The 27,229-nt window shown below is 43.9% G+C and overlaps 1 protein-coding gene across 2 annotated transcripts in view; it reads left to right on the plus strand.

Annotated features, from left to right (window-relative positions):
• The window catches only part of CADPS2 (calcium dependent secretion activator 2), a 2,357,592-nt gene that overhangs the window by 2,178,385 nt on the left and 151,978 nt on the right, over positions 1-27,229 (plus strand). For both annotated transcript variants that reach the window (XM_086966845.1, XM_086966848.1), the window contains one exon: positions 14,535-14,642. In XM_086966845.1, coding sequence (XP_086822971.1) covers positions 14,535-14,642 — 108 coding nt within the window. The remainder of the gene's footprint in view (positions 1-14,534; positions 14,643-27,229) is intronic.

Genomic DNA, 27,229 nt, shown 5'->3' on the forward strand with positions numbered 1-27,229 from the left:
CTGAGTGCATCCAGTACTCGTAACTCAGTCCAAGTTGAAGCACTCCTATAGAGTTTACTAGACCCACAACCAAGTCAGAATAAAGTAGCAGAACTTAGGTTGAAGTCTTTTTAACATCCCCCTTTTTTATCACCGGCTCACTACTGTGTCAACCATGGGTAAAAACCTCCTGGTGGAGGCTGCATAAAACAAAATCAGACCCAATGATTATGCACTGACGTGATCTAAAAGCGGAGAACCAACATATACCGCTTCAGATACCACCATACCCATCACGTGCATGAGGGCCTTTTTTCATCAGGGACATCCTCATTTCCTGTATACCCAATGGTTGAGCAGGACAAGTGATCCATTCCCCTTTTGATGAATTCCTACGTAATCACTACCTTTATTTAAAGACTCACACCATGCATTTAGGCCCTGTAGAATGTTTACCATAAATCCGTTTTCTTTGAAAAACACATCCAACAAGTGTTCCCTGAAGAGTTTTTTTAAAAGTATTGTTTATTGGCATTTTAGTTTTGTTAGCATGACAGCAGATCGCATCCTACAAGGTAAAATTGTAGAAACTCTTATTTCCGATGACCCTCTCCCTTTCTAGACATCGTTGTGTATGTTTAACAATTCGTCTTGCTTTATGCCATGAGAAATAGCTTCTTGCAGGTATGAAGGGGAGGTATATAATCTTTATGGCAATAAATTACTTTTATGTTCAAGGGTAATTGGTATGCCAAATATTTAACAGTGAAGTAAAGAAAAGGGAGATTAAAGGGAACAAAAAGCATTTAACACATTCAACACACAAACTTGCCTTTGTACAGATTTATCTTACATAGCGATTTAAGATAGCCAGCTTGAATTGCCATCTCTGAACTTCAATCAGTGGGGGCTATCAATTAATGTGGTTAGGAGTGAAGGAGACAGGTGTTGGGAGGTTCCCTTCAAATGGCGTGTTGGGCTGCTCCTACATCTCAAAGTTCTATCCTCTTGAAGCGGACCTGGAATTTCGAACTTTATTCAGTGTCATGTCTGCACAATGGGTTACTATCAATCCCAATTCCTAATCTCCAGGTTCATCTACCCTCTAGTCCTCTAGTGAGTCACTGCTTTCTCCAAGGTCCTCCCCCCCGGCCAAGTTCCGGATGTTCCCACATTACCAATACCTCCGTCCAGAGGTCTGCTGTAGGGCGAGCACGTACCACTTGGCCTCTTCTCTTGCCTGAGCCTCCAGACGACTTCCAGGTTATACCTATTTGTCTTTTAGCCAACACCAATGCCAGTCTATAAATCTCGAGACCACTCTTCAGGATGTCAGACTCAGGAATAGTCCCAGAACACATGCCTCCAGAGAGCAAGGAGGGGAATGGCCAAGTGTCTTCTCTAGGGCCGCTACAACTTCCGTCCAATAAGATCTTATGGTGGGGCAAAGCTATAACATATGTGTGAAGTCTGCATCTAGGACACCACATCGAGGGCAGGTGTGGGGTGCTTCTCCGTATACTACCTGGATTTTATGTCGAGTTATGTAGGTCATATGTATGAAATGAAATAAATTTGTACTTGTAAAGCGCACTTATACCCCAACCGGGGTTTACTGGTGCTGTATGCATACAGCTGTGGAACCCTTCCTGGCTTTTCCCTGTGAAATGTCCACTCCTGGGCACCTCCAAGGTGAAGCCAGGCATCCCAGTGCTGTTGGGGCCGTTGTGGAGATTAAGCAAGCTATTGCCTAGAGTTGCAGAGTGGGACTCATGATTAGAATAGGCACTAAGGCGAGAATTATCAGGTCAGAGGAAATTGAGCCCAAGACCCGCTGAGGCAGGAATTGAACCCTGGTCCCGGGCTAGACCTCTGCATCAGGGTCTGCCGCTCTAACCATTAAGCCACACTTCTTATACAATTTAACTGGATGTATTTCAACCTCGTGTTTCTGGAGATTTTTCTGGGAGAGGCCAGGACCTTTCGCCATTCTGGATCCAATAGTTCCTTTTCCAATTCTCTCCGATCTGCTTCTCATGGCCAATAGGAGAGGGCGTACCATTTATGTAAGGAAGCAGTACAAGCAAGTCACCAGGTGTCTAGTTGGTCCCAGCGAAACCAACAATTGCAGTACAGCATGCGGCACCGGTTCATCCCGGTTCCCTGCCCCGTGTCCTCTAGAGTCCTGGTAAGTGCCTCATATGTATAAAACGGTCCTGGCGGAAAGCCATATTGTTCCATCAACTCGTCAAGTGCTAAGAAAGTTCCCTCATGGTAACAATCACTCAGAGTGGCTACCCCAGTATCTGTCCAGGACATCATTTGCCCAGCCGTGAAAAATGTCACTGGGTCACCATGAGGGAGACCCACCAGTGGCACCGGTGGGGCATACAACGGCGTACCCGCCGTTTTCACCACGCATCTGTACCAGCACTTTGAAGCTACCACAAGCAGGACTCCTGGACGTTGAATTCCCACTCAGGGCCGAGTAGTTTGGCCAAGAGGAGTTCCCTGTGAGCCCAATTGTTTCCAGGCCACCCGAGCATTTTGATCGAGCCAGCGTGTTATCTACTGCAGTTAGGCAGCCAAATAATGAAGTTCAAAGTCTGGAACTCCCAAGCCCCCCTCCTCCATGGAGCGCCTGAGGAAGGCCAGTGCCCCCCTACGGTGACCTTCGTCCCATATCAAGTCTCGTACCAGGATATCCAGCTGTTTAAACCAGGATATTGGCACTTGCACTGATAAATTTGCAAAAAAATATAAAAGTCTTGTGAGCATGACCCTCTTAGTAAGTGTAATCCTGGCCATTATAGGCAATTTAAGGGATCTCCAGAAAGGGACACTGGTGTTTAGTGAGCGGGGGACTTTCCCGACATTAGCCTCCCAAAGGTTGTCTAAGTGATGGAAAATTTGTATCCCCAAGTATCAGAAGGAGTTAGGTGACCACATCAAGTCTGGGGGTAGTCCCTGCGGCAGGGCCGCATCCGTGGAGAGAGGAAAGACGAATGTCCTATTCTTATTAACGCTTAAACCGGACACCGTCCCAAACGTCTGCAAACAGTCCATGGCAGAGTCACTCCCTGCAATCCATCCTTTAAATAAAGAAGAATGTGTTCTGCGTAGAGGGAGATGGTATGTTCTCGCCCCTCAACCCATATCGCGGAGCCCCTACATTCCAGTGAAAAGAGCACGGCGAGGGGGTTCGATGGCTAAAGCAAACAACAGAGGACACAGAGTACATACCTGCCTCGTGCTTTTACAAACAGCATATTGCTGGGATATTGTGGAGCCTGTCTTCACTCGTGCCATCGGAGTAGGGCATAATAGTTGAACCCATCATCCCCAGTTCTCACCCAGGCCCATCTTACACCTTACTTTGAAAAGATAGTCCCAGTTTATAGTATCAAACGCTTTTTCTAGGTCAACCGACACCAACACTGCATCTCGGTTCGTCAGGGCTTCCCAGAAGAGGGATAGAGGGAGTTTTTAATGTTGGAATTGCTACCACACATGGAATATGGAATATGGTAACAAAATGCCTCTGCTATTGAAGGAATATTTAATATGACAAAGCTATGCTTTGACCTATAAAGAGCAAGAAGGCCTGAAAAACAATATTATACCGACTTTTGAGAAAATACATCATCAGCACTTTATAAAGAAATGAAGGTAAAAACGTAATTTAGATCATTTGCATACATTTGCATAGTACTAGACATTATGTGACTGATCATATTGTTGTTTTATCATGTGTGAATTTTTATTTTATAAGGCAAGGCCCGCATTATGCCATATCTTGTGTTTACTTTGAAACAACTTATAGTAGACAGACATTTGAGGGATGTTCAGTAAGCTGAATTAGCAAATTGAGGGTTTAAAAGTAAGACAGACCTCACTATATTTTTAAAAACACAAATTATGGAACAAATTGACTAGAACAGTTTCACAACTCAGAACTTTCAACCTTAAGATGGTTCTTTTGAGCAACATTTGCTAAATATGTAATATCATTTATGGGGAATAACTTGTATTTTCTTTGAGTCTGGTCAATAAATAAAAGAAATTAGGAAAATACTACCAAATAAACAACATTAAGACGCCAAAGGGATGTTTATTACAAATATTTGTTTATTTCAGTCAGTTAGACCATAAAACACAATATAAAAACATAATTAAAATAATTAAAAAACATGCAGAACATACAAAAGTGCAATGTGCAAACAAACAGTACAGTACAATACCCAGCAAGTAAGAAGAAACTAGGTACAGTTATTAACAGATAAACTCATGCAGCAAGCCATTAGAACACAGCACAAAAATTACAAAAGACCAGTGAAAAAAACAATAATTAAAATCCAATATTAAAATATCCCATTTTCAAAACAGTACCACCATACTGAATGCTAAGATATTAGTTAAAAAGATTAAACAGCATACAAGGCAAGACTACAACTGAACCTTTTAAGGCGTATGTGCGCAAAATTATATGGATTTTTATGCATCACTAGATCTCAACAGGTGGATCTCAAAGGATGTTTATTATCATTCAGCAATTCCCCCTTTTTACAACACTCTGCAACGGAGCTGCGTTGCAGAGTGTTGTTAAAAAGTTGCGTGGCCTCTGAACACCTCTCTGCAATGCAGCTCCCTGACGCATACTGGAGGTATCTGGTGGGCTAGTTGGCCCACAGGGGACCTCAGGATTGAAGAGGAATTAATTCCCCAACTTAAAACGCGCCACAGGGCGTGTTTGCACACATGTCACCTCAGGACCTGTCCCCTTACTTTACTATTGAGCAAAAGATTCCTCTAAAATCAGCCGAACTAGGAATTTCGATTTACTCACCTGTTATCTCGAGAGTCCTCAGTGCTGCATCTTTCAGCACACTACTGATGCTGTAAAGTCATTCTAAACGTACTTACAGTAACTTGAATTTCCTTCCATAGGCTAACATTGACTGGTTTCACTTGGAAATTCTTGTAAGTGTGGAGTTTTGGAACTTAAAGAAATTCCTCTAAAATCAGCCGTACTACGAATTCCGATTTACTCACCTGTTATCAGGAGAGTCCTCAGTGCTGCATCTTTCAGCCCACTTCTGTTCCTGAAATGTAATTCTAACCATACTTACCAGTAACTTGAATTTCCTTCCGTAGGATATCATTGCCTGCTATATATATATATATATATATATATATATATATATTACAAAAATATAAAATAAAAAAACTAATATTACAATTTCACTATTTTTAAAAACTTTTTTCAATTTATATAAAAAATATGTAATGTAATTTAAAAAATAAAATATCTAAAAATAAATAGGTAAAAACAATGTAGTAAATCAGTATAAAAAAATCAATTAATACATTTAAAAATTATAATTTACAAAACCTTTGAAATTCACTGAAAAAACCATAGGTTTCAGCCACGTTATAGTTAGGAATTAGCATTTAAAAAACCGTAGAAATTCACAGAAAAAACCATAGGTTTCAGCCACGTTATAGTTAGGAATTAGCATTTAAAAAACCTTAGAAATTCACTGAAAAAACCATAGGTTTCACACATGTTAGAGTTAGCTGGACATTTCACTATTACAAAACCATTGAAATTCCCCCGTTATAGTTAGTTCAGCTAACTATAACTTGCACGCCCACAATGCACTGCTGATGACGTCATATATTATATCACTCATGACATGGTCAGTGACATCACTGATGACATCACTGATGACATCTCAAATGGCCGGTCCCATTTCTTTAACAGATTTCTCCAAGGATTCTTCCCTTCCTGACTGAAAGGTACCTTTACCGCTTAGACATTTTCCAGACATTGTTCTGTTTTTAAATGTACTCATCCATCATTCAATTATGGAAATTCCAGTAAGAGTCATCATATAATGATTAGTTTATTCTGGGCTGGTTATTGTACTTGTAATTTTCAGCTGTTGAAGTTATTCAGAGGGTGCTCCAGCAGATAAGATGTTACTTTGTCTGGGGTGCTGAAATCCTCACACCTCTCCTGGAAGGGGCACCATGCTGTGAAGTAACTTGTGCTCTTTACTTTCCCCAAACAAAGGGGCCAATGAGCTCGGTCTTTCGAGACCCTGATACCAGAAAACACGTATTGGCAAAATGTTGTTATATTAATGAGTAATGGCACTTCCATGATTGACCAAGACCTTCTTCTACTGGAGAGAAACATTTCATTTTTAATGAAAGACCATATTAAATATGGAACGTTAACAGTTTGTATGCACAGTTAAACTGGTTTCAAATATTGTTGTTTGCTGCATTCTAATTTACTATTAATTGTTTGCTACTATCTGGTAGAGACTACTAGCCGCAGATTCCTTAACATAGAATTATCCGCAGGAGTGAGACTGGATCCGGCAACATTTTGCCACAGCATCTCTGCGTACTGGGTGTGGTACCACGTGATTCCGCCCTGACGTCGTCAGCAGACGTGACATCAGCGAGGACTCATAAGCCCCACCCCAGTGCGCTGACGTCCATTTCCTTCTTTTCCGCGTGCAACCCGGATCTGGGTTGTGTCCCTTGACCTGTTTTTAGGCCTTCTTTTAATGCTTTTGCATTGAGGAACAGTTTGCGAACGGCTTCGGGTTTCAAGACGTGTACTTCTTGTACGCGTCAGATTTCAGCGACGGACCCTCACCCTATTTTTATGTGGTGTTTGGGCAAGCACCATGATTCTACGGACTGCGACGCTTGTCAGCATCTGAAGCCGAAGTCCCAGCGGGAGCGCTGGATGAAATTGCTTTCGGCCTGCTTGCCCAGATCGGTCCGTCTCCTACCGCGGATGGGTCCAGAAACCGCAGATTCCGCCTGTGGCATTGTCCTTCACTGAGGCCCTATGGGCGTTGCTCACCCACCATTAAGTCTTATAGCTTGTCCTCGAGGCCTGGTCCTCATTCTGCAGAGGGCACGGGTCCCCCTCAGGACGTGCGCCCTCCCTTTTCGCCACCCTATCCGCCGTTTGCTGGGTCGTGGTGACTAGGGCCCAAATGAAGGTCTATGCTATGGCTCTGCAGGCTTCTTTGCCCTCCTCCTCTTCTTGAGACGTCTACGGATCCCTTGCCATGTGCGGGGCCTTCCGCGGAGTCACCGGTGGATTCGACCCTGGCGCAGACGAGTTCGGCTTCAGGTTTTGGGGGTGTGGTGTCATTGAGGTGCGGCCCTACGGGGTTCCCCTCTTCGACCCACGGCGTCCCTGCCTTGCTGCAAATAACCACGAGGGTCCCTGTGGTGTCGCAGGAGGTCACCGGGACTTACGATTCGTCCCTGAGTCCCCCTCGGTCCTCTGGGCAGGCAGCTGCCTTACCGGAGGCCGAGCCAACGCCGTTCCAGCGCCAACGGCTTTCCTCCCCGGCCCTGGCGGTGCCGCGGGTGGTGGCTGGGCCCCGGGGCGCCTCCCCGGGTCCCTCTTAGTCCTCTACGCTGGCGGCTGGATCGTCAGAGGTCGAGTCTGTGCCTTTTCAGCGCCAGGCATTAGCCACCCCAGCTCCGACCCCACCCCATTCTCCTAGGACGCAAGTGGTGGTGGAGGTCGACTCGGCGCCCCCGATGGCCACTTTGGTGCTGATCAAAGTCACATCGGTGCCTGTGCCGGTGTCGGGTTGTCGACTTGTCTCTGGAGGTCCCTTCCTCTCCGGAGGTTTGTCATCTCCTTTTCGCCTCTTCACAGGAGTCTGCATGCCGCGTCGTTGCTTTTTCCCCGGCGTCTTCCAGGGAGGGCTCTTCGCCGTCTCCGCGGCCACAACCCCGGACTATCTCTTCCGCAACTCGCTGTTGGATGCCCACGCAGGCTTCTCCGCCTGCTCGGGATGCCCCTCAGGCCCCCCACTCGTCCATGGGTCTTCCACCCTACAGGGGCTGGCTGTTTCTTCCTCCAGCTGGACTCGGGGATGGGCGGCTTAGTTTACAGCCCCACTGAGGAATTACTCTCTCCTCTGCGACGCCCTATGGAGGCGAGTGTGGCCTTAGTCTGGGCCATTTTCAGGGCCGCTGGCATTTTGCAGATGGGCAACCCGGTCACCCCATTCCCTACGGACCATTTATTGAAAGTTCTCCACCAGGGCTCTGGTGGAAGTGAGCTGCTTCTTCCATTTGAAGCTTCACTTCACAACTCTCTTCTAGGGGCCTGGGGCGTCCTGCCATGGGAGATCCGGTGCATCAGCCGCTCCTCCACAGCCACCGTCCTGTTCCGCATGATCAAGTCTGCCTTTCTTTCCATCCTTCTACCCAGGGCCCTCTCCTGCAGACTTTTTTTCCTTCCTTGCCTTCAGTGGTGTTCCCTCCGTCACGGGAGGCCCGGTGGTTGGATTCCTGGGGACGTAACATCTTCACTTTCACTAGTGCTGCTTTGCGAGCGCCTAACACACTTTGTGTGTTGGCCTGGGCTACCTCCAGCCTACAGGATTCCACGGAGTCCCTTCTGTCTCGCTCCTCACATGAAGGTGTCTGCGCTGATCTGCGGCACCATGTTTTGGATGCCCAGGAATTGGCCGCATTTATTCTCCGTTCGGCCTTGGATGTTTCTGATGCTCTCGGCCGCGCTATAGCAAAATCTGTGTCTCTCCGCCACCATGCTTGGTTGCGGGATGGCGTTTTTCTGGAGAATGTTAGGGAGCGTCTGGTTGACCTGCTTTTTGATGGGGTTCTTTTGTTTGACCCCCCCGCAGACTCTGCCATTCAACTGCTCCTTGCGGGGCTCTGTCCTCCTCCCCCTCCGTAAGCTTTGGCTTGTCCGTCCTCGGGTGCTTTATGGGAAGTGTTTACGCCACCTTTTTCTTTGGGCATAGTGTTTCTGTTGGCCAGTCTGTGTGTTCTGTGTGGCTTGAAGTGCCTTCGGGGTCCTTCAGTTGGCCCCTCTGTACTGTTGGCTGTTGGTACAGCCCTTTGGTTTTTGTGGTGTAGTGTTTTGGCTGGTATTACATCCGTTTAGGTCCCCAGGTTGTACCATCTGGGTATTTTTTGGCTGATTGGTAAGCCATCTGTGGTACTACCCGCAGGTCCTTAATGTTCTTGTCCTCTGCTGCGGGTTGTTTTCCCTGAGAGGTGTTCCCATGTTTTGTTTGGGACGTGTCATACCCTAAGTGGGATACTTGTAGCTAATATGGAGCTCTGTCCTAAGCTGAGAGGGTGTGGACACCTTTTCGGGTCCCTTGCCTTTCCTGGCATCACTGTATAGAGCTGGTGCAGTATCTGCTGAATCGCCAGACAGGCTTTGGCTTGCCGTCTACGGCGTCGTGTCGTGGTGTTTCCACCTTCTTGTCCAGTGTTTCGATCTGGTGCTCTGTCTTGTTTTCCAGGGGGGCTAGGAATCTTCTAGTATTCTCCTGTGTTCTGGCTGACGGCCTACGTCCATCCTATGTTTTTCTCCTCTTTCTCTTCTGGTGGGTCCCACTTCTTTTCGTGGGTCGGCTTGTGTCTCTGGAACGTCCCTTCTGTGGGGTTGGTTCTAGAGTTCCCTGGCCTCTCCCTTCATCTTGCGCTTAGCTTGTTCTGGGCGCACTGGCTCATGGTATTTGCCAGCTGCTGGCTGCGTACACCTGGTCATTATGGTCTGCCTCCGTGCTCCTTTGGGTGCACCCTTGTGATCCTGCCCCTTGTTCTGATGGAGCTTTGCACAACTGTGTCTTTCTTCTCATGCCTGCGCTTCTTGGCTGTGAGGCCATTCATGCCTTGTCCGCTGCCTCTGGGCTGATGCCTGTTCAGCTGTCCCTTCGCTGTGTGCGTGTGTTCTCCTGCTGCGGGCTCTGCCTCCGTTTTCTCCTCTTCTTCCTGGAGTTTGGGGTGGTTATTTTCTTCCTTGATACTCCTCTGACGCGCTCTGTCCCTCCCGGGTTTTTTGGCAGATGTCCCTTGTACCTTGGGTCGGCGTGGGGTATCCTGGCATTCCCTTTGCCTTGTTTGTGCCTACTTATGCTTGGTGGGGGCTGGGCTGCCCTTCCTGTCTGCTGGAAAAAAGAAAAGTAGAATGGGGGTCTAAGGGGAATTAATTTACCGACCCTTACATCTCAATACCCCTATTCAATTATGGCCTAGAAAAAGTGTGTACTGTACTGGATACTTAAGAAAACTAGGAATCATACAGCAACCAAGAGAGGTAACACCAGGCTGAGAAACTCCCATCAGCCCACCCTTATGGCGGAGCATCATCATGTGGGATTTAGATGGTGAATCCAAACCTCGCCCAATCCATCAGTTGATGGTGCAGAGATGGATATCAATAGGTTAGCTCTAGCCAAGGTGTTTCTCAAGTGGTGCTAATGAAGTGCAGTGCTGTGAAAAATGTGAGTGAAAATCTAAAAATTCCAAAATTGGTTTTGTTCGTTAAGCCATTTGTGAAATGATCTGATCTCTGAGGGTGTACCTCGCCATACCAAAAAGATATCATCTATGTATCTCTTCCATAGCACCACCTGATGGAAGAAGGGGTTGCTATGGTTGAGGACACAGTCCTGTTCAAACCGGTGAACATACAGGTTGGCGAGGCTAGGGGCAAAAATACTCCCCTTAGATGTACCAGAGGTTTGGAGAAAAATCTGATCTTCAAATTTGAAGAAATTTTCCATCATTGCTATTCTAGCAAACTCCATGATGAAGTTTGTAGGAGTGATACTATCCAGATCTCGTGAGGTAAGAAGTTGTCTGATCGTCTCAAGAGTCTCCTCCTGTGGAATGCAGGTATAGAGGGACTCTACGTTGAAACTGACCAGCAGTTCAAACGCGGCGTTGAACTCTACCTCTGGGAGAAGTCTAAGAACGTCCGCCGTATCCTGCAAGTAGGTAGGCATCTCTTTGATGAGAGGTCTGAGGAAGACATCTACAAAAGTGGACAAAGGTTCCAGTAGGGAGCCAATCCCTGAAATGATCGGGCGTCCGGGTGGAGGTCTAGTTGCCTTGTGTATTTTCGGTAGGCAATAGAAGCCGGGCATAACCGGGTTCGATGTTACCAAGAATCTTGCTTCTTGGGGTGTGATCCATCCTTCAGCATTGCTCTCATCTATTAGAGTTTTAATCTCTGAGAGGAGTCGTGGGGTGGGATCACTGGGCAACAATCAATAAGCTTTTACCTGGATAAACGCTCGTGCAAGGAGAACTTAGTCCTTTATTCACTCTTGGAGAGGAAGTTTCCCCAGTCCTGGACCTGGAAACCTCGACAACACTTGATTTTACTCTTTTTTTGTTACCTTATATCTATGTTATGAGTAATGCTCCAAATACCATAGGGGTTCTTTGACAACTCTCTCTCATCCATAGTGTAGATTTTTCTACACCTTTAGCCAATCCCTGTATCCAATCAGCCTCCGGGATCATTGTAAGGGTGTCTGTTTCAAACATCTGGGTTCATTTAAATATGAAGAAATTAGAGCGATTATGCTGGGCACAATAACAAAATGTATTGATCAGGTCCATATTTTACTCTTTACATAGTAGAGCGGGCCTCATATTCCCGAGCGGTTGCCAGGCGAGGTGAGGCTATCTCCCACATAATGCTGGGTGAGTAATATATTTCATAATCTATTTAAATCATTGACCTCCCTGCACAGCGCCATTGTGTAGTTATAATTTCAGACTACCAGGCGTTATTTTAATCATGACACTAGGACAATCCTGATTAAACTTTATTTTTTGCCGTAGTAGCCATTTTTAGATTTTCACTCACACTTTTCACAGCACTGCACTTCATTAGCACCACTTGAGAAACACCTTGGCTAGAGCTAACCTATTGATAGCCATCTCTGCACCATCAACTGATGGATTGGGCGAGGTTTGGATCCACTATCTAAATCCCACATGATGATGCTCCGCCATAAGGGTGGATGATGGGAGTTTCTCAGCCTGGTGTTACCTCTCTTGGTTGCTGTATGATTCCTAGTTTTCTTTAGTATCCAGTACAGTACACACTTTTTCTAGACCGGACATCTCTTCTTCTTTTGTTGCTGCCCTTCCTGTCCCCTATGACACGTCCCCTGTTGGGGTCCTGTGTTTCTTCCAAGCTGGGGAGGTTCTCTTGCAGGCCCTCCTCCCCTCTGGGTATGGCTAGGGTATCTAGTCAACGTTAAGGAATCTGCGGCTAGTAGTCTCTATCAGGTGTACAAGTTACTTACCTTTGGTAACGGTGTATCTGGTAGAGACAATTCGAGCCGCAGATTCCTTCACGACCCGCCATTCCTCCCCGTTCTGCAAGCACCTTCAGTTTGGTTTTCTGCACTCTCCTCCCTCTGGGTGGCTTGTCTTCTGAGAGTGTCCTCTTCACTTCCTCCCTTGCGGGATGCTTTGTTCTATTTAATTGTTCTACCCCTTCCTTGCTGGTACTTGGACGGGTGGTTTATGTGTACTTCTGCATCCTGGCACCCTGGTTTTTCCAGTGTGGGGGCCTACTCTTACTCTTCTCCATTTTTAATTGCTTAGGGTTTCTGACTCCTCTGCGGTCCTCTGAGTTGGGGTTTGTTGGCTGTATTTCAGCCTTTAGCTCCTTCTAGGGGATATGGCCCCTCCCTTGATAGTGTTGTCTTGGGGTCATTTGTCGTTACTTATCTGTTCCGGCCTTGTTGCCCTTCACTGTTGTGGATTGTGATTGCAGACTTTCTTCGCCTGCTATGCCGTTTTTCACATGCTTTTCTACCCCCAGGGAGGATGTTGCCTTAGCTTGCAAGATTGCTTCTTATAGCGGTGCTCTGCTCTTCCCCTGCTGTGGTTTTCAGTACCATAGTGCCTGGCACTTTTCCAACTGGTGCTGTTCCTCACCTTTCGTTTCCTCTCTTTTCTGTTTTTATTGCTTTTTTGTACCCTGTTCCCATGCTCTCACAGTTTTGTTTGTGATGGCTTCGCGTTGTGGAGCGGAAAAGTTCTCCGAAGAAAACTGACGTCAGCGCACTGGGGTGGGGCTTATGTGACCCCGCTGATGTCACGTCCGCGGACGACGTTGGGGTGGAGTCGCCTGGTACCGCCCTCGGCACGCAGAGATGCTGTGGCAAAAAATCTCCGGATCCAGTCTCACGCCTGAAGATAATTCTATGTTAAGGAATCTGTGGCTAGAATCGTCTCTACCAGATACACCGTTACCGAAGGTAAGTAACTTGTACTTCCATGATAATAACAAAACGTGCACAGCTGTTACAAATGACGTTATCTTTGCACCGTAATATTTTGCCCTTTCTGCTGTGATTCTTCCTGACGACCGCATGTGATAGACATATCACCAATATGCTTGCACACTGCTTCCAGAAAGTGAATTAGTCTGAGAGCTTCTCTGTTTACTCAAATATTTGATTTAAATAATTCTCTATTGATGTATGAGTGAGCGCTAGAGATTTACTAGAAATCAAAATATATATATATATGTGTGTGTGTGTCTAAATATATATATGTGTGTATATACATAATATATTTTTATTTTTATTTTTCATATTGATTTGTTTCCTTTAATGTAGAATATTTTAATGATTAAATGTTCAAATTTACGTAAACAGCCACAATTATCTAAGATCGACCTAGTTAGTATTCACTGTTTACGTCAATGTTGTAGGATCAAGCTGGGTGAAAAGCTTGAAAATAATTTTCCAGCCTATGCTAATTTTTGTAGATACTGATATCCCTCGTAGGCTTCTGAAATGTTGTGTATTTTTAAAGTATGCAATACATATATTAGCAATTAAATGATTAAAAAGAGTATATATGCGGCCATTTACAGTGAGGCACGTATTTGTCTTCCAGAGAGGCTCCGGCTATAGAGGCGGGAGGAGTAGCATAGTAAGGGTGCCATTGTCCTGATTCAGGGAAGGCAAATTGATTCCCCGTCCACTGGTTGGATGGTAAAAGACAGCCAGATTCTGGGTACAGTGGCCTCCGAACACTCCATGGCCCTAATGCGAATGCACCTGTTGCACTATTGAAAGCTACGCCGCTTAAGGGACAACTGTCTAATCAAATGATGAGCACATTTTGATTATGGCTGGGGGTCGGTAGCAGCTGGGGTTGCCAAGCTGCTGCCTTTTCGACTCCGGGCATGCATTGGCCTGCCGTCTGCACCATATAAAAGACCCATTTTTTTTGTTTGACTGTACAGGTATACCACCTGATTCGAAGATGTAGCCAGGTAATTGTTCAAATATATTTCACGTTTCTGGAGGAGTTAAGGCCTTTCATGGTGTGTGTGTATATGTATATATATATATATATATAGATAGATAGATAGATAGATAGATAGATAGATAGATAGATAGATAGATATTCATACTCTGGATACAGTCGTATCGAAGTCCAATCAGAAATCACAGTTGATTCAAGTGATTTTGACGCCCTAGTCCATGTACACTGATTACACCCTACCACCACCCTCATTAGTGACTTGTGTATTGGGTTAAAGACCTTCACCCTGCAGGAAGTGGTGTGGTGGCCGATCATCCGTGTGGCCCGTGTATAATGACAGCCCTGTAAGAAATAGTAATGCAATAAGTATCTTAAGGCACAGAAAAGAGCATGTCAACCGAGGGTTTAATGTTGCTGTATTCCACTTCCTTCCACAGAAGCCTGGAATGGATCTAGCAGACACCTACATTATGTTTGTTCGAGAAAACCAGGACATTCTCAGAGACAAAATCAATGAGGAAATGTACGTGGAGAAACTGTTTGACGTAAGTACCTGCCCTTGCCCATTACAAGGCACTTACATGGCCACGCTGCTTCTGAAATATGTTTATGGTCTTGCTTCTTAATCACCAGGTAATTACGTAAATTGTGGCTCAGTTTTACATCTACAGGAAACACCCTTATCTGAAATTCTTTTCTGCAAGACGATCCTAAGCAATACAATATTTCTTTAAGAGACAAAAAATTGTATGTTTTCTGCTCATAATCATCGTCATCAAAGATTGTTCCGATAGGTGGTTGAGGAAGCGTCCTTTATACTGAAATCCAAATAACTTTGACTCTATATCCTTCCATCCCAATTATGTGACATTGCTGGGTTTGCATGTTCCAGTGTGCCCTGCGGAAACAAGGCTGTGTGTTGGCCTAATGAATGTTTGCAACGCTTCATAGGAATTTGATCAATCTCATCAATTTTTCCGTAGTTCTCTGTCTGGGGAAGCTATGAAACTTGCCTTCTAAACATTACTTTAAAAAAAGTCCAGGAAAACGCCACAAAAACCACCCTATATCTTGTTAGCAGTAGTTTTTCTCTTGATCGGCCGGCACATGGAGGATGAAAAAGGATGGAATTTATAAGAGACTTCTTTTTCATTTGAACTTTGTAGCTGTAAACACACTCTTTATGCAGTTCAGCCCAACATTTGAGGAATTATCTGAGTAAACGTCTCTCATATTCCTTAAATCGTCTGTGACTTAATTTTTTCACCAAAGAATTCCACATATGTTTTTTATAAAATGTCTTAACATTCGCAAAAATTGGCTTCATTAAATTTGTATTCAGTGTTGGTGATTGCCACACTTCACTTTAATCAAATGGCCTATCTGGAAGCAAACAGAAGTGGCAAATTGTTTAAGAAGAGAACTTTGCAGAGCTCGACTTGTAATAAGAGTAAATAGATAGACTGTGACATATTTACTAAAATGGTTCCGGCCTAAAATAAGTCCGATTACTTTTCTGCTCTCTCAAGACCCTAGATGGAAATCCGTGATCGTGGAGGTGCTAGATAAGGTTGGGTAATGCTGGAGAAATGAGAGCCCAGGCTAAAGCATTACTATAACTAGCATCCCACTATCACTCGCTGAAAAGTAAAAATGAGATCTAACAAGCTAGTAAATATATTTGTCAATGAGTCTTTTCATAATGTAATTACTGATATTGCACATTGTGTAATGTGGTATTGTATGTGAAACAGTGTAGAGTAGTCATGGTAGTTATGGTTAAGTAAGGATCTCAGGGCAGTAGCCAAGGATAAGCTATTGCTATACCCTGTTCTTGGAGACAATTCAGGGGCATGTGAGCTGCTCCGCTACAACTGTAGGGGTTAACGAGTATTTGCCACTGCTTTCCAGGCTTCTTGCCTTCTTTGGCCTTACAAATCTAGCACTAAGTACACCCCTCAATAGTAAATGTGGGCGAGCTGTCCAAGGACTACTTAGGGAGATGGCGTGGGGTTATATATTTAGAACTCAACAATGGACACAATATCTCTCCACTAACTACAACGTTCAGGCAATACTTGATAATAATAATAGATAAGTATTTGAATCTTACAATAACTCAATACTTTGAAGAATCTTAATGGGCTACTTGCACATCACAGAACAAAAGACTAGTCTACAGCTGTAATATTAAGCTAAAGTGCTATCCTCCTATAGGAGACCTTAGCATATGAATCAGGGATAACAGGTTGAAGCTACACATAAATATGGCAGACTCTTGGACTATCCATATGTAGCCAAGTCGGTCCCCATCTGGACAGTTTATGGGTCAATATTGAGAAAGTTGGGTCCTCTCCTTCCTATTTTCAGCTGGCTCCACTGGTGAATCATTAAAGTGTTTCTTGGGCCATGAATGAATTCCAGACTCCCCAGGCCCTTATGATTGGTCTTCATAGGCCACACAACCAGTCCCGCCCCTGTTTCCAAGCACCTTCACTAGAGAGGATAGTGGAGTGGTCAGTCTAGGCAAGCACTGGAGGTCGCAGGTTGGGGTAGCGCACACATCGGCACAGCAGGACAGAATTCAGAGGATGGTGGTGCCCCTCCATGCAAGTTCCTCTCAGTGCAAGCTTTCCATGCTTACTCACCCTGAGGTCCAGTTACCCTCACTTTAGATGCTCTAATGTTGAAGTGGCCCTGACACTCTGGGTCTCATGTATGTTGGCAGCTTGGGCAAGTAAATGATGATGGCAAAGCCACACTGGAGTACAACAATGGCAGTGGCACTGGCAGCCAAGCTGAGAGCAGTCCCACGACAAACTCTTGAAAAAATTAGAGGGACCCTTTGTGCACCAAAGGACTAGGATTCAATCTAGAAAAATAACAATAAATCCTTTGATTGGCAAATACTGAGAGAACTCTTACTCATTCACTTACCTAAATCTCACACATTAAATCATGGGGGAATACAGTTCCAATTAAAAAGCAGTGTGCCAGTACACAAGAAAAATATTAGAAATGTTATGTATCAATTTATTAAAAGCATATAAAACAATTGTAGCAAATTAAAAAAACAGTTAATCATACATAGTACATTTATGTTCAAAATCTAAATTCATCACACTATAAATAAACAAATGAAAACACTCAATAACATAGACAATTAGACAAGAGTATTAAAAAGACACTACACTTTGTCATATAGAGAACATATCTGTATGAGGTAACGTTGGGCTTGGACCCTGATGCACAAAAGACAATCAGTATCTAGTGTGGCAGCTCACTGTACGGATTATGTTACTATTGTGGTGGTGTGTTTTGATGGTATTCAAATCTGCATTTCGTATTGATCCTTATACAAGGTTTAAAAACATATTTTTTTTCTGGTATTGGGAGAAGCATTTTATATTCCCCAACAAGGAGTTTCAGGATAAACGTGACCTCTGCACTTTGGTCAAGCTACGTTTTAAGATATCATCAGAGAGTAATATCTTTAGTCTTGATAAAGATGGTTTAGATAGATCAAGATAATACCACTGAAACGCGTCAACGCAATAGAACCATAATCCACACAGTGGGCTGCCACACTAGATATTGATTGTCTTTTGTACATCAGGGTCCAGCCCCAACGTTACCTCATACGGATATGGTCCCTTTATGACAAATTGTACTGTATTTTTAATACTCTCGTCAAGTTGTCTTTGTTATTGAGTTTGTTCATTTGTTAATTTAAAGTGTGATGTTTTTCGATTTTGAACATAAATATACTATGTATGATTAACTGTTTTTTAATTTGCAACACTTGTTTTATATGCTTTTAATACATTGATACATAACATTTCTAATATTTTTCTTGTGTACTGGCACACTGCTTTTTCGATTGGCACTGTATCCCCCATGATTGAATGTGTGTGATTTAGGTGAGTGAATGAGTAAGAGTTCTCTCAGTATTTGCCAACCAAAGGAATATATTGTTTTTTTTCCATGACAAACTACCACACTAGGCACAAATTCCGTGGCACAGTTCTCCCACAGTTGACCATAGCACTGGCATAGCTACTACACACATAACCTCCTCTGGACAGTCTCAGTTTGGGGTGATGTCTTAAGCACTCCACCACGTTTAAAGGTAGGCCCCACAACAGGCAGATCTCCCTAGATTTCTCCTTTGAGAAGCCACTTTGAAGGAAACACCTCCAGTGCACTTTTCTCAGTTCAGAAGTACCCCTTCCAAGGTAAATTCTCAGCAGCAGGTTACAGTTGTCTGGGTGATGGTTTCTCGCCCCTTGGGGAAGATGGCAAGCAGAGACTCCAGCCCTGTATCTCAGAAGTCCTCCTCCACCCATTAGCCATGTAAAATCTTGAAATACTAAGTGAGAGCTAGAGTCACTCTTCTTTCTACAGTCCATCAAGACATCCCTTGTTGATTCTGGGTCTCAGCCCACAAACTATAGAGAGGTCCACTATTTGGTTCCTGCTAAATCAGAAAGTCTTTTTCGTTAAATAGCAGGAAGGAGGGTGTGTGGGGAAAAATCTCTCTCACTCTAGGCTATCCAATACGCTGGTACACAAAGGAAGTCACATCTTTTACACTAGCCAATCAGCTGGTGTTTGTTTGTAGCACCTCTGGGGGAGCGAAAAGCAGGGTATGCACAGGGAACACCCTTTCATACCCTTTCATACCCCTTTCTACGAATCGGACCCGAATGCCTCAACACACGACTATCCTTCTACACCCCCTCCCGCCAGCTACGATCCTCCAACCAAGCCCTTGCCACTGTTCCTCGCATCAACAAAACCACCATGGGAGGTAGATCCTTCTCCTACCTAGCAGCTAAAACTTGGAACTCACTTCCCACTCACCTTCGCCTTACTCAGAACCACCTAGCATTCAGAAAGCAACTCAAAACGTGGATATTCGACAAGTAATTCCCCACCCTTCTTCAAGCGCCTTGAGACCCTCTGGGTATGTAGCGCACTATACAAATCTTTTGACTTGACTTGACTTGACTTTCACTTCAAAGACACAGCTATCTCCTGCTCTGCACACTCGGTGATTTCAGTAACTACCAAAAGGATAGGTCTGAGTCAGGATTTTGCACTTCGCATAGTCTAGAGCAGTGCTTTACAAACTGTGCGTCGGGACACAGTAGTACGTCGCCTTCCATTTGTGGGTGTGTCGCGTGAATTCCCTCTTGGGCCGAACATATTCAGGTACGCAGATGCAGTGCAGCTGAGTACCCGGAGGAGGAAGGAGAAGTGAAAGGCAAGCGTGTCGCCTTGTTCATTTTCCGACTCAGTGACTAGGAACTGCCTCTGCACCCTATCCCAGGCGCTCAGTAAGGGAAATTTGCGAAATTGTTAAAACACTGTTGGCATCCCTCTCTACTTTCTACTCTTTTGCTTCACCCGCTCACTCTCTCCCATCCTCTCTTTTTCCCTCTTCTCATTCGGTTGTCTAAACAACTGAGCAAGTTCATGGAGTGATCGCCGCTGGCCCGAGGCAGTCATAACAGGGGCCATTAGGGCAGCGTGTGTTTCAGGAAGGCCCCGAACACCTGGCCTCAGTGGGGGGCAAGATTCAGTGTGTTAAGCATGATGGGGCATACGGCCATCAAAGGCAGCCCCCCCCTGTTTGGTGATAGCTCCACACTGGACAGCAGACCTGACTGTGCTGGGGGTGGGGGGAAATGCCTTGAAACTCCAGTGGTTTATAAATAACAATAGACGCATTTCAGCTTTTAATGCAAAATGCCCCCCCAGCCCCCATGGATATTTAGCTGTTAATTGGCCAATGTCATGTGTGGCATCTTCCAGGCAAACCTGGCTTCGTTACCAAGAGCACTTTGCACGCTGGTATTCCCAAGCCCTTGCCACTGCAATTCATTTACTTTGCTTTTGAAAAGCGCTGCAGATCATAGCTTTGCAGCCTCAGAGTGCTAATAGAACGATAGAAACTAGAAATTTTAGAATGCAAAATCCCATGTTCATAAACTTCAACCCATATTTATGATGGTTTTGCATCGCCCTTGCGTCACGCAAGGTAGCACAACGGTGACACAATACCTGAAATGACATTTACCAAACAAGACAAGGCCAACTTGCAAGGCCCTGAGTGGCTTTGGAATTGTGGAGTAACCCAAGCCAGCGCAGGTCGCTGACTTGTGTTACCCTGCCCTAGGGAGGTATTCCATGGGTGGAAGCGTGGGTGTTCCTGCGCATCCACCCATGGATTTTGGCGCATTTCCAGATTTACCTTTAGTGGTAGACCTGGAAATATGTCAAAATGCTATACGTCCCAGGGGAGGTGTAACCAGGAGAAATATGTTTATTTCTCCTTCTTTTTTCTTCTTTCTACATAGAACCGCCTGCCCTGTATGGAAATAGGGAGATGTAGCTGCTGGAGTCCCTTCTGCGAAGTTAGAGAGTTGACAGCAAGTATTTCACGTTGGGTCATGTCTGCTACCCTCATAGGTGGTTCGGGCTCGCGCGCTCACGTTACCGTGTCCCTAAAAGAAGATTGCCCAAAAAAGTGTGTCACCAACATGAAAAGTTTGGAAAGCTATGGCCTAGTGTATTAGAGTATAAACATGCACTTACCTCTGTGCGACGATCCCTCTCTTGCATTACAGTTACCCATACTACAGCATATAACATCTTACTGTTGCATGACAACTAACCATACCTGAATTCCAAAATAATTGTCTCCTCTTTTACCAACACTCTGTAGGTTAAAAGATGCTCATAGTACCATTCACATACAAATACACGTAATAGCATATTTACAGTCCCTCAGCATGGTAGTGCCAGTTTTACAGAATTTTGCAAAACTCTAATAAACTTGAGATTTATGTAAGTATTAAGGAAACTAATCCAAAGTAACTTTAAACGTATTTATTACAACTAAACAACATGACAAAAATACAAAACTACAACTACATTAATTCAATTCAAATCATCAACTTTTTCGATCTAAATAAATTAGACCATAAAGGAATATAAAAAAAGATACATGTAAAATACAATACAATAAACGTCCCATTTAATTAAAAAATACATATTGTAAAACAGTTAATTTCAAATCAAGTTAAATATTCATCAGTGCTTCATTTTGCTCACCCCCACTAATATTCTATACATGCAATCAAAGATATGTGAACAGGAAATTAAAAACCTCAAAGCTGGGTCCGCCATACATTCCTATTCTACTCTCTTATATCTATACTACTATTATAAAGAGAGAACTGTGTCCTTTGAGCCAGGTAAACTCGGAAAGTACACCACCAATCCAAACACCCAAGACATCTTTGAAAACCTCAGGGCAAGCAGAAGGACATAGGCTATATAAAAATAAAAAATATACGTTCTTTAAAAAATGTAGGAATAAAAAAAAAGTAGTCCCTTGCAAGTAGCGCCGGCCACGACGTGCGTGATGACATCGGGAGCGCGGGGAGGAGCGGCGTTCAGGAGCAAGAGGAAGAGCGGCGGACATGAGCGCGGGAAGGAGCTGCGGACAGGCGGGGAGGAGCGGCGAGCGGCGGACACGCGGTGAGGAGCGGCGAGAAGCAGAGGAGCAGTGGAGCGGTAAACTCAGCAGCGCGGGGAGGAGCGGCGGCTGAGGTAAGTGAAGCAGCCGCGGGTGCGCACCGACGGACGGGCGGGGGCCATGAGTGCTCGCAAGCCTTTTACTCAAAGTCGGGACGTCGGGGGAAACAGCGGACACGAGCGTGGGCAGAAGCGGCCAGGAGCAACAAAACCGGAGCAAGGAAACACTGTAAGTACGCTCTGCTGCTCCCAGCCGCTCTGCTGCGCCTCTCCTGCTGCGATGCTGCCCCCAGCCCCCTTCTGCCTCGGGCAACGCCGGGGCGGGCTGCTAGTTGTTAGATATTTTGAAACTTCCCATATAAAGAGACAGATGATTTATCAACGCATATCATTTGATCACTTGTCCATTGTCAAACTGAGTTCTACATGTCGTCATATTGAAAAATAATTTCTAGGCATAAAAGGCACTCCATAAAAACGATGACATTCTTATACAAATATCAATGGTGGGCAGAGTCTGTAAAAAAAGATACGCTGGAAGGCATTGGATGAACAATAAAGGCTTTAGAAGGCTTAAAATATAGTGTTTCCTCCACTTTTTGTAAAATTTACAAAAGAGTACGACATGCGTTGTACTCTGTGTCAAAGTACAATCACAAGGGCATTTACATAGATTTGAACACCAGTCATTAGGTTAGGGGAAGCTAGCCATACTGTGTAAGATGTCCATTCTGAAGTGTGTCAAAATGTATCTGTGCTTTTGATTCGAAACAACTCTCAGGCATTGCTGCATATCATAGCTTGTTAGGGTAAACTGATTCCATAAAACAGAGGGCTTTAATAATTTGGCAGATAACCTTATATTCTCTAAGTACATTTTACAATTGTTTTTTACATCTTTTCTACTAATTTCTACTAAAGATTCAGGTTTGGTAAAATAGTCTGGATGCCCCAGATCCTGACAAAAACGCTGTATATATGTCAACTATGGCATGCTTGTGTATAGTGTTGATTTCAAACAGTCCTCTATAATAGTGGTTTAGGGCTGTATATTCAGATGTCCAGACTTTGTGCCACAGTAAAATAGGTTGTATCGTAAGTAAATCAGTGAGAAACAGTACTCCCAGCTCTGCATGGCACACAAATGTGGGAGTGCATTTAGGTGTGGCAAGCAAATACCTCAGAAACACGTTTTTCACAAGTTGTAATGCCATACAATTTGCATACCCCCAAAAGCTCGCCCCATATAGTTCTTTACTGACACATTTAGTCGTATAAATTGTAAGCATCTCTCAAGAGGGATTTGAACCTAATCTGGCGGCAAATTTTCATAGAGCCAAACAGGTGCTTATAAATAATAACGCCCTGGTCTTAATGGCGGGTTTCCTGTGCCATCCTTGTCAAATAACACCCCCAGATTTGAGAAGTTATCAGTGAATTTTATAGTGGTATCCAGGATTTTAATGGCACAGCAGTTACCAATGTTCCTGCTGCACTTTATTATGAATGCTTTAATTTGATTCACCTTCAAATCGAGGTAAAATTTTTACGAATTTAAAGGTCGACCCAACACTGGTGCAATGTCTAAGACAACTATACTCTGGGGCTAGTGCCGAGGTGAGGTTTGGGCTAAAGGGAGAATGTACAGCACCATTACGCGTGGAGAGGGGGGTGAGGCAAGGTTGCGTCCTGGCCCCGTTCCTATTCTCCTTATATACCAATGCTTTAGAGGAGGAACTGGTGGCCAGGGTGGGAGACCCCCCTCGAATCAACAACAAACCAATAGTATCTCTTCTCTACACGGATGAGGCGGTATATATGGCCAGAACACAACTGGGCCTACAGCGAGCCCTAGCCACGTACGTCAGTTTTATGGACAGCGGAAGATTAAAATTAAATGTCAAAAAAACATTTATAATGTCATGTGGAAAGGGGAAAAGTAAATGTAGTAGTCTTTCAGTTGGGAAAGACCGTATAGATTCTACCAATACGTTCACCTATCTGGGCGTCGTATTTGAGTGTAACTGTTCGTGGGGAGCGGCGATTAAGAGTCAATGCCTCCTCTTCAGGAGATCAGTTATGGCAGTGATTAATTTTTGCAAACAAGCTAGGCAAAAGGCCCCTGGAGATTCTCCTGAAAATGCATCAAGTAAAGTGCATTAGTATTGCAATGTTTGGGTCTGGTAGTTGGGGTTTTCAGGACGTCTCATCAATTCAAGTAATAGAAAATATATTTTTAAGATTCATTTTAGCGGTTCCACAGAGTACCCCGGTTTTTAATTGTCATAATGAACTGGGGATTTCATATATTTCGGATTTGATCAGCATGCAACCTCTTTTATTATGGCATCGCGTCTGGACATCTAATAGCACAGGATTGAACAGACACATTATTGGGGACACAATGAAATTGGATTATGTCTCCAGGGTAAGCTGGATGAATTTTATCAGGACATTTTCATTAGATATCGATTGTTACGATTTTTATACCTCTCCTGAAAATAGGAATTCCATTTCAAGGAAAGATTTTCAATTACTATGGATGACACACTTAGAGTCCCTAAGAGCTGCACAGGAAATTAACAAACGTATGGTGGCCCAGCACCAACTGCCTTTAGTAACCTACCTTATACAGCCATATCTGGTCTGGTGTATAGGAGGGTTTGACAGATACCTTCTTACAAGGTTTAGGTTTGATTGCTTCCATCGTTTGGTCAGCTTTCCAGTTGTCAATGATTGTTCTAGAAATCTGTGTCACTGTCAATGTGATAAGATTTCGAGTCAATCTACTATACATGTGATTCGTTTTTGTAAAATGTACTGTAATGAAAGAACTAGATGGATTTTGCCATTTTTAAAGCAAGGGGGATGGAGGCAGTGTAGTCCGGCCTTTTTATATTTGCAATTACTGGAAAATGCGTATTGTACGTCCATCATGACTGAATTCCTGAAAAGCATAATAAGGAAAAGAAAGAGCATAACTGTGTAACAATGTGTATTATCACTTTTAATTTTTAGATAGATTGATAAAAACCTGATGGAAATGTTTTAAAATTGAATCTGCCTAGGCGATTCTGTGGAATGAATTATTAATAATAATGAACGTTTAAACTGTGACTTTTATGATTTTGACATGTTTTGAAATCAAATAGTGTATTCCGATTCTGACTACTTTGTTAGTTTTTTGCCATTTTGTACAAACATTTTAACCCGGATTTTAATTATTTGTTTTGTTTTTAATTTTTTTAGTGCAATGCTTTTATGACTTGTACAATCAAATAACGTTTCTTTTGATTGATTGATGTAAGGATACACTCACTTCTTTCTCAGACATCTCCTTACGGGAACAGGCATGTATAGTAAGGTGTACACAAAGACAAGCGTCTGCTATGAAACTTCTCTTCAGAATGACAAGCATATATTCTAAGATGTAAAAAAGAACCGCTCTCTCCAGCAACTGACAGCAGTGTGTAGTACACTATAAAATGTATTTTCCTCTGTACCATAACCTATCTCTTGCATAAAAATCTTTATACTACAGTGGAAAGAAGCACTACTTTCTCTATAGTACCTTAAACATACATATACATGTAGCAGAACAGTTGCACTTTACATCAACAGTGCAAGACTGTAATAATATTTAAATATTTGAATGCTAATAAGGAAAACAAATCTGTAATATTTTCAAACATTTGATTTAAAAAAATCAATTTAACAACATTACAGACAACTACATTAACAAACGACAACAACTGTTAAAAAGAACAACAAAAGTTATCAATTTTATTACATTTTCTGTTTCCTCCGATCGCCAGGCACCAATACCTCCTCCCCTTCTGCTTCATTTGCTACTGGATTGTGATGTACGTAGATCTTCTTTTCCTTTGTTTCCACCAACTTAGCCTGCCAAACAATATGTGCTTTAATAGTCTCTTTCTGGCTGGCTAGGTGGCAACTAAATGTAATTTGCAAAAAGGAGTTCAACCGGGACACTAGAAACAACCAGTGTTACATTCATTACAGAAATCTAGTCCTGGTCAAGCAAATAACAACCCTCCTTTTGTAAATATAATACTTTTTGGTTAATTAAGTAAGCAAGTCAATTTGTCATCTAAAACTAGTAGAGATACACAGAACAAGCTTAACTAAGGGTACAAATGTCGCCGTAGGAAGTACCAGCAACATTAATTGTGCAATTATTATTTTTCTTGACTTCCTACACAGTTATTGTTCCCCCTTTCTTCCAAAGTGAACTGTTTTTGGTTTCCTCCATATATTCTGTGACATGATACGTCTGCTTTTCAAAACTTCTGTTTTCCATTTTCCACCTAAAAAAGACAAGATAATATAACCATAAAATGGTTATATGCTGATGGTACCTGCATGCTACAGGACCTTCCTACTGGGTCTAGCTCATGACTTGACTTTGGCAGGACATTTGGGGAGCGACAAGACCAATCACCGGCTTGTCACCCACTTTTACTGCCCCTAAATGCAGAAGCACAATGGCACACATTTTAGGTCTTGGCAGACTTGCCAGGCAAGTGGCAAGACAGGAGGGACGTGTTAGGCTCCCGTCCAACCCTTTCGTATGGTGAGCACCCCTTTTGAGTGGGTGGGCATCGACATTGTGGGGCCACTGGAACCCAAAACAGCCTTAGGCAAAAAGTTTATCTTGGTACTCGGAAGCCGTCCCTCTCAGGACAATCATGGCCCCTGTGGTGAGCCGTGCATTGATGGAGATCTTTATCCGTGAGGGGCTCCCAACAGAGGAGGTCTCTGACCATGGTACAAACTTCATTTTCAGGTATATGAAGTCACTGTGGGAGGATTGTGGAGTAATTTACAAATTCACCACTCCTTACTATCCCTAAGGGAATGGGTTGGTTGAGAGATTCACCTGAACCCTGAAAAGCATGGTAAAGGGTCTTTCAGAACCCATGACACGTAAGTGGGACGTCTTTCTACCATGCCTGTTGTTTGCCTACAGGGAGGTACCCCAGAAATCCTTAGGGTTCAGTACCTTTGAATTGCTGCATGGTCACCCTGTAAGAGGAACTCTTTAAGTCTGGTGAAGGAGGGCTGAGAGAAAACTCCTGGTAAGACCCCCAAGATGTGATCAGCTACATGCTGGCCTTCAGAAACCAGACTCAACACTTCAGGAAAATTGCTCTGGCAAACCTGGAAGCCAGCCAGGAGATGAAACAATGGTATAAACAGAATTCCACTCTGGTTGAGTTTCGGCCTTGTTAAAAAATGTGGGTGAAGGTACCAGTGGAGCCTTGTGTGCTCCAAGACAGGTGGACTGGTCCATTTAAGGTGGCGGATAGCAAGAGTGATGTGACTTACTTGGTCAACTTGCAGACTCCCAGGAACCCTTTGAGGGTCCTACATGTGAACCGCCTCAAATCTCACTTTTGAGAGGTCTGAAGTAACAATGCACCTGGCTACAGATGTTGGAATGGAAGAGGAGAGTGAGCCTCTTCCTGGCCTCCTGTCATCCAAGGACCATGATGGGTCAGTGGATGGAGTGAACCTCTCTCCAACCCTGACCCCAGAGCAGCAGAGGGACTGTTGCCAGGAGCTG

This window comes from Lissotriton vulgaris, chromosome 1_1 (assembly GCF_964263255.1).
Source record: "Lissotriton vulgaris chromosome 1_1, aLisVul1.2, whole genome shotgun sequence".
In the NCBI taxonomy this organism is placed as follows: Eukaryota; Metazoa; Chordata; class Amphibia; order Caudata; family Salamandridae; genus Lissotriton; species Lissotriton vulgaris.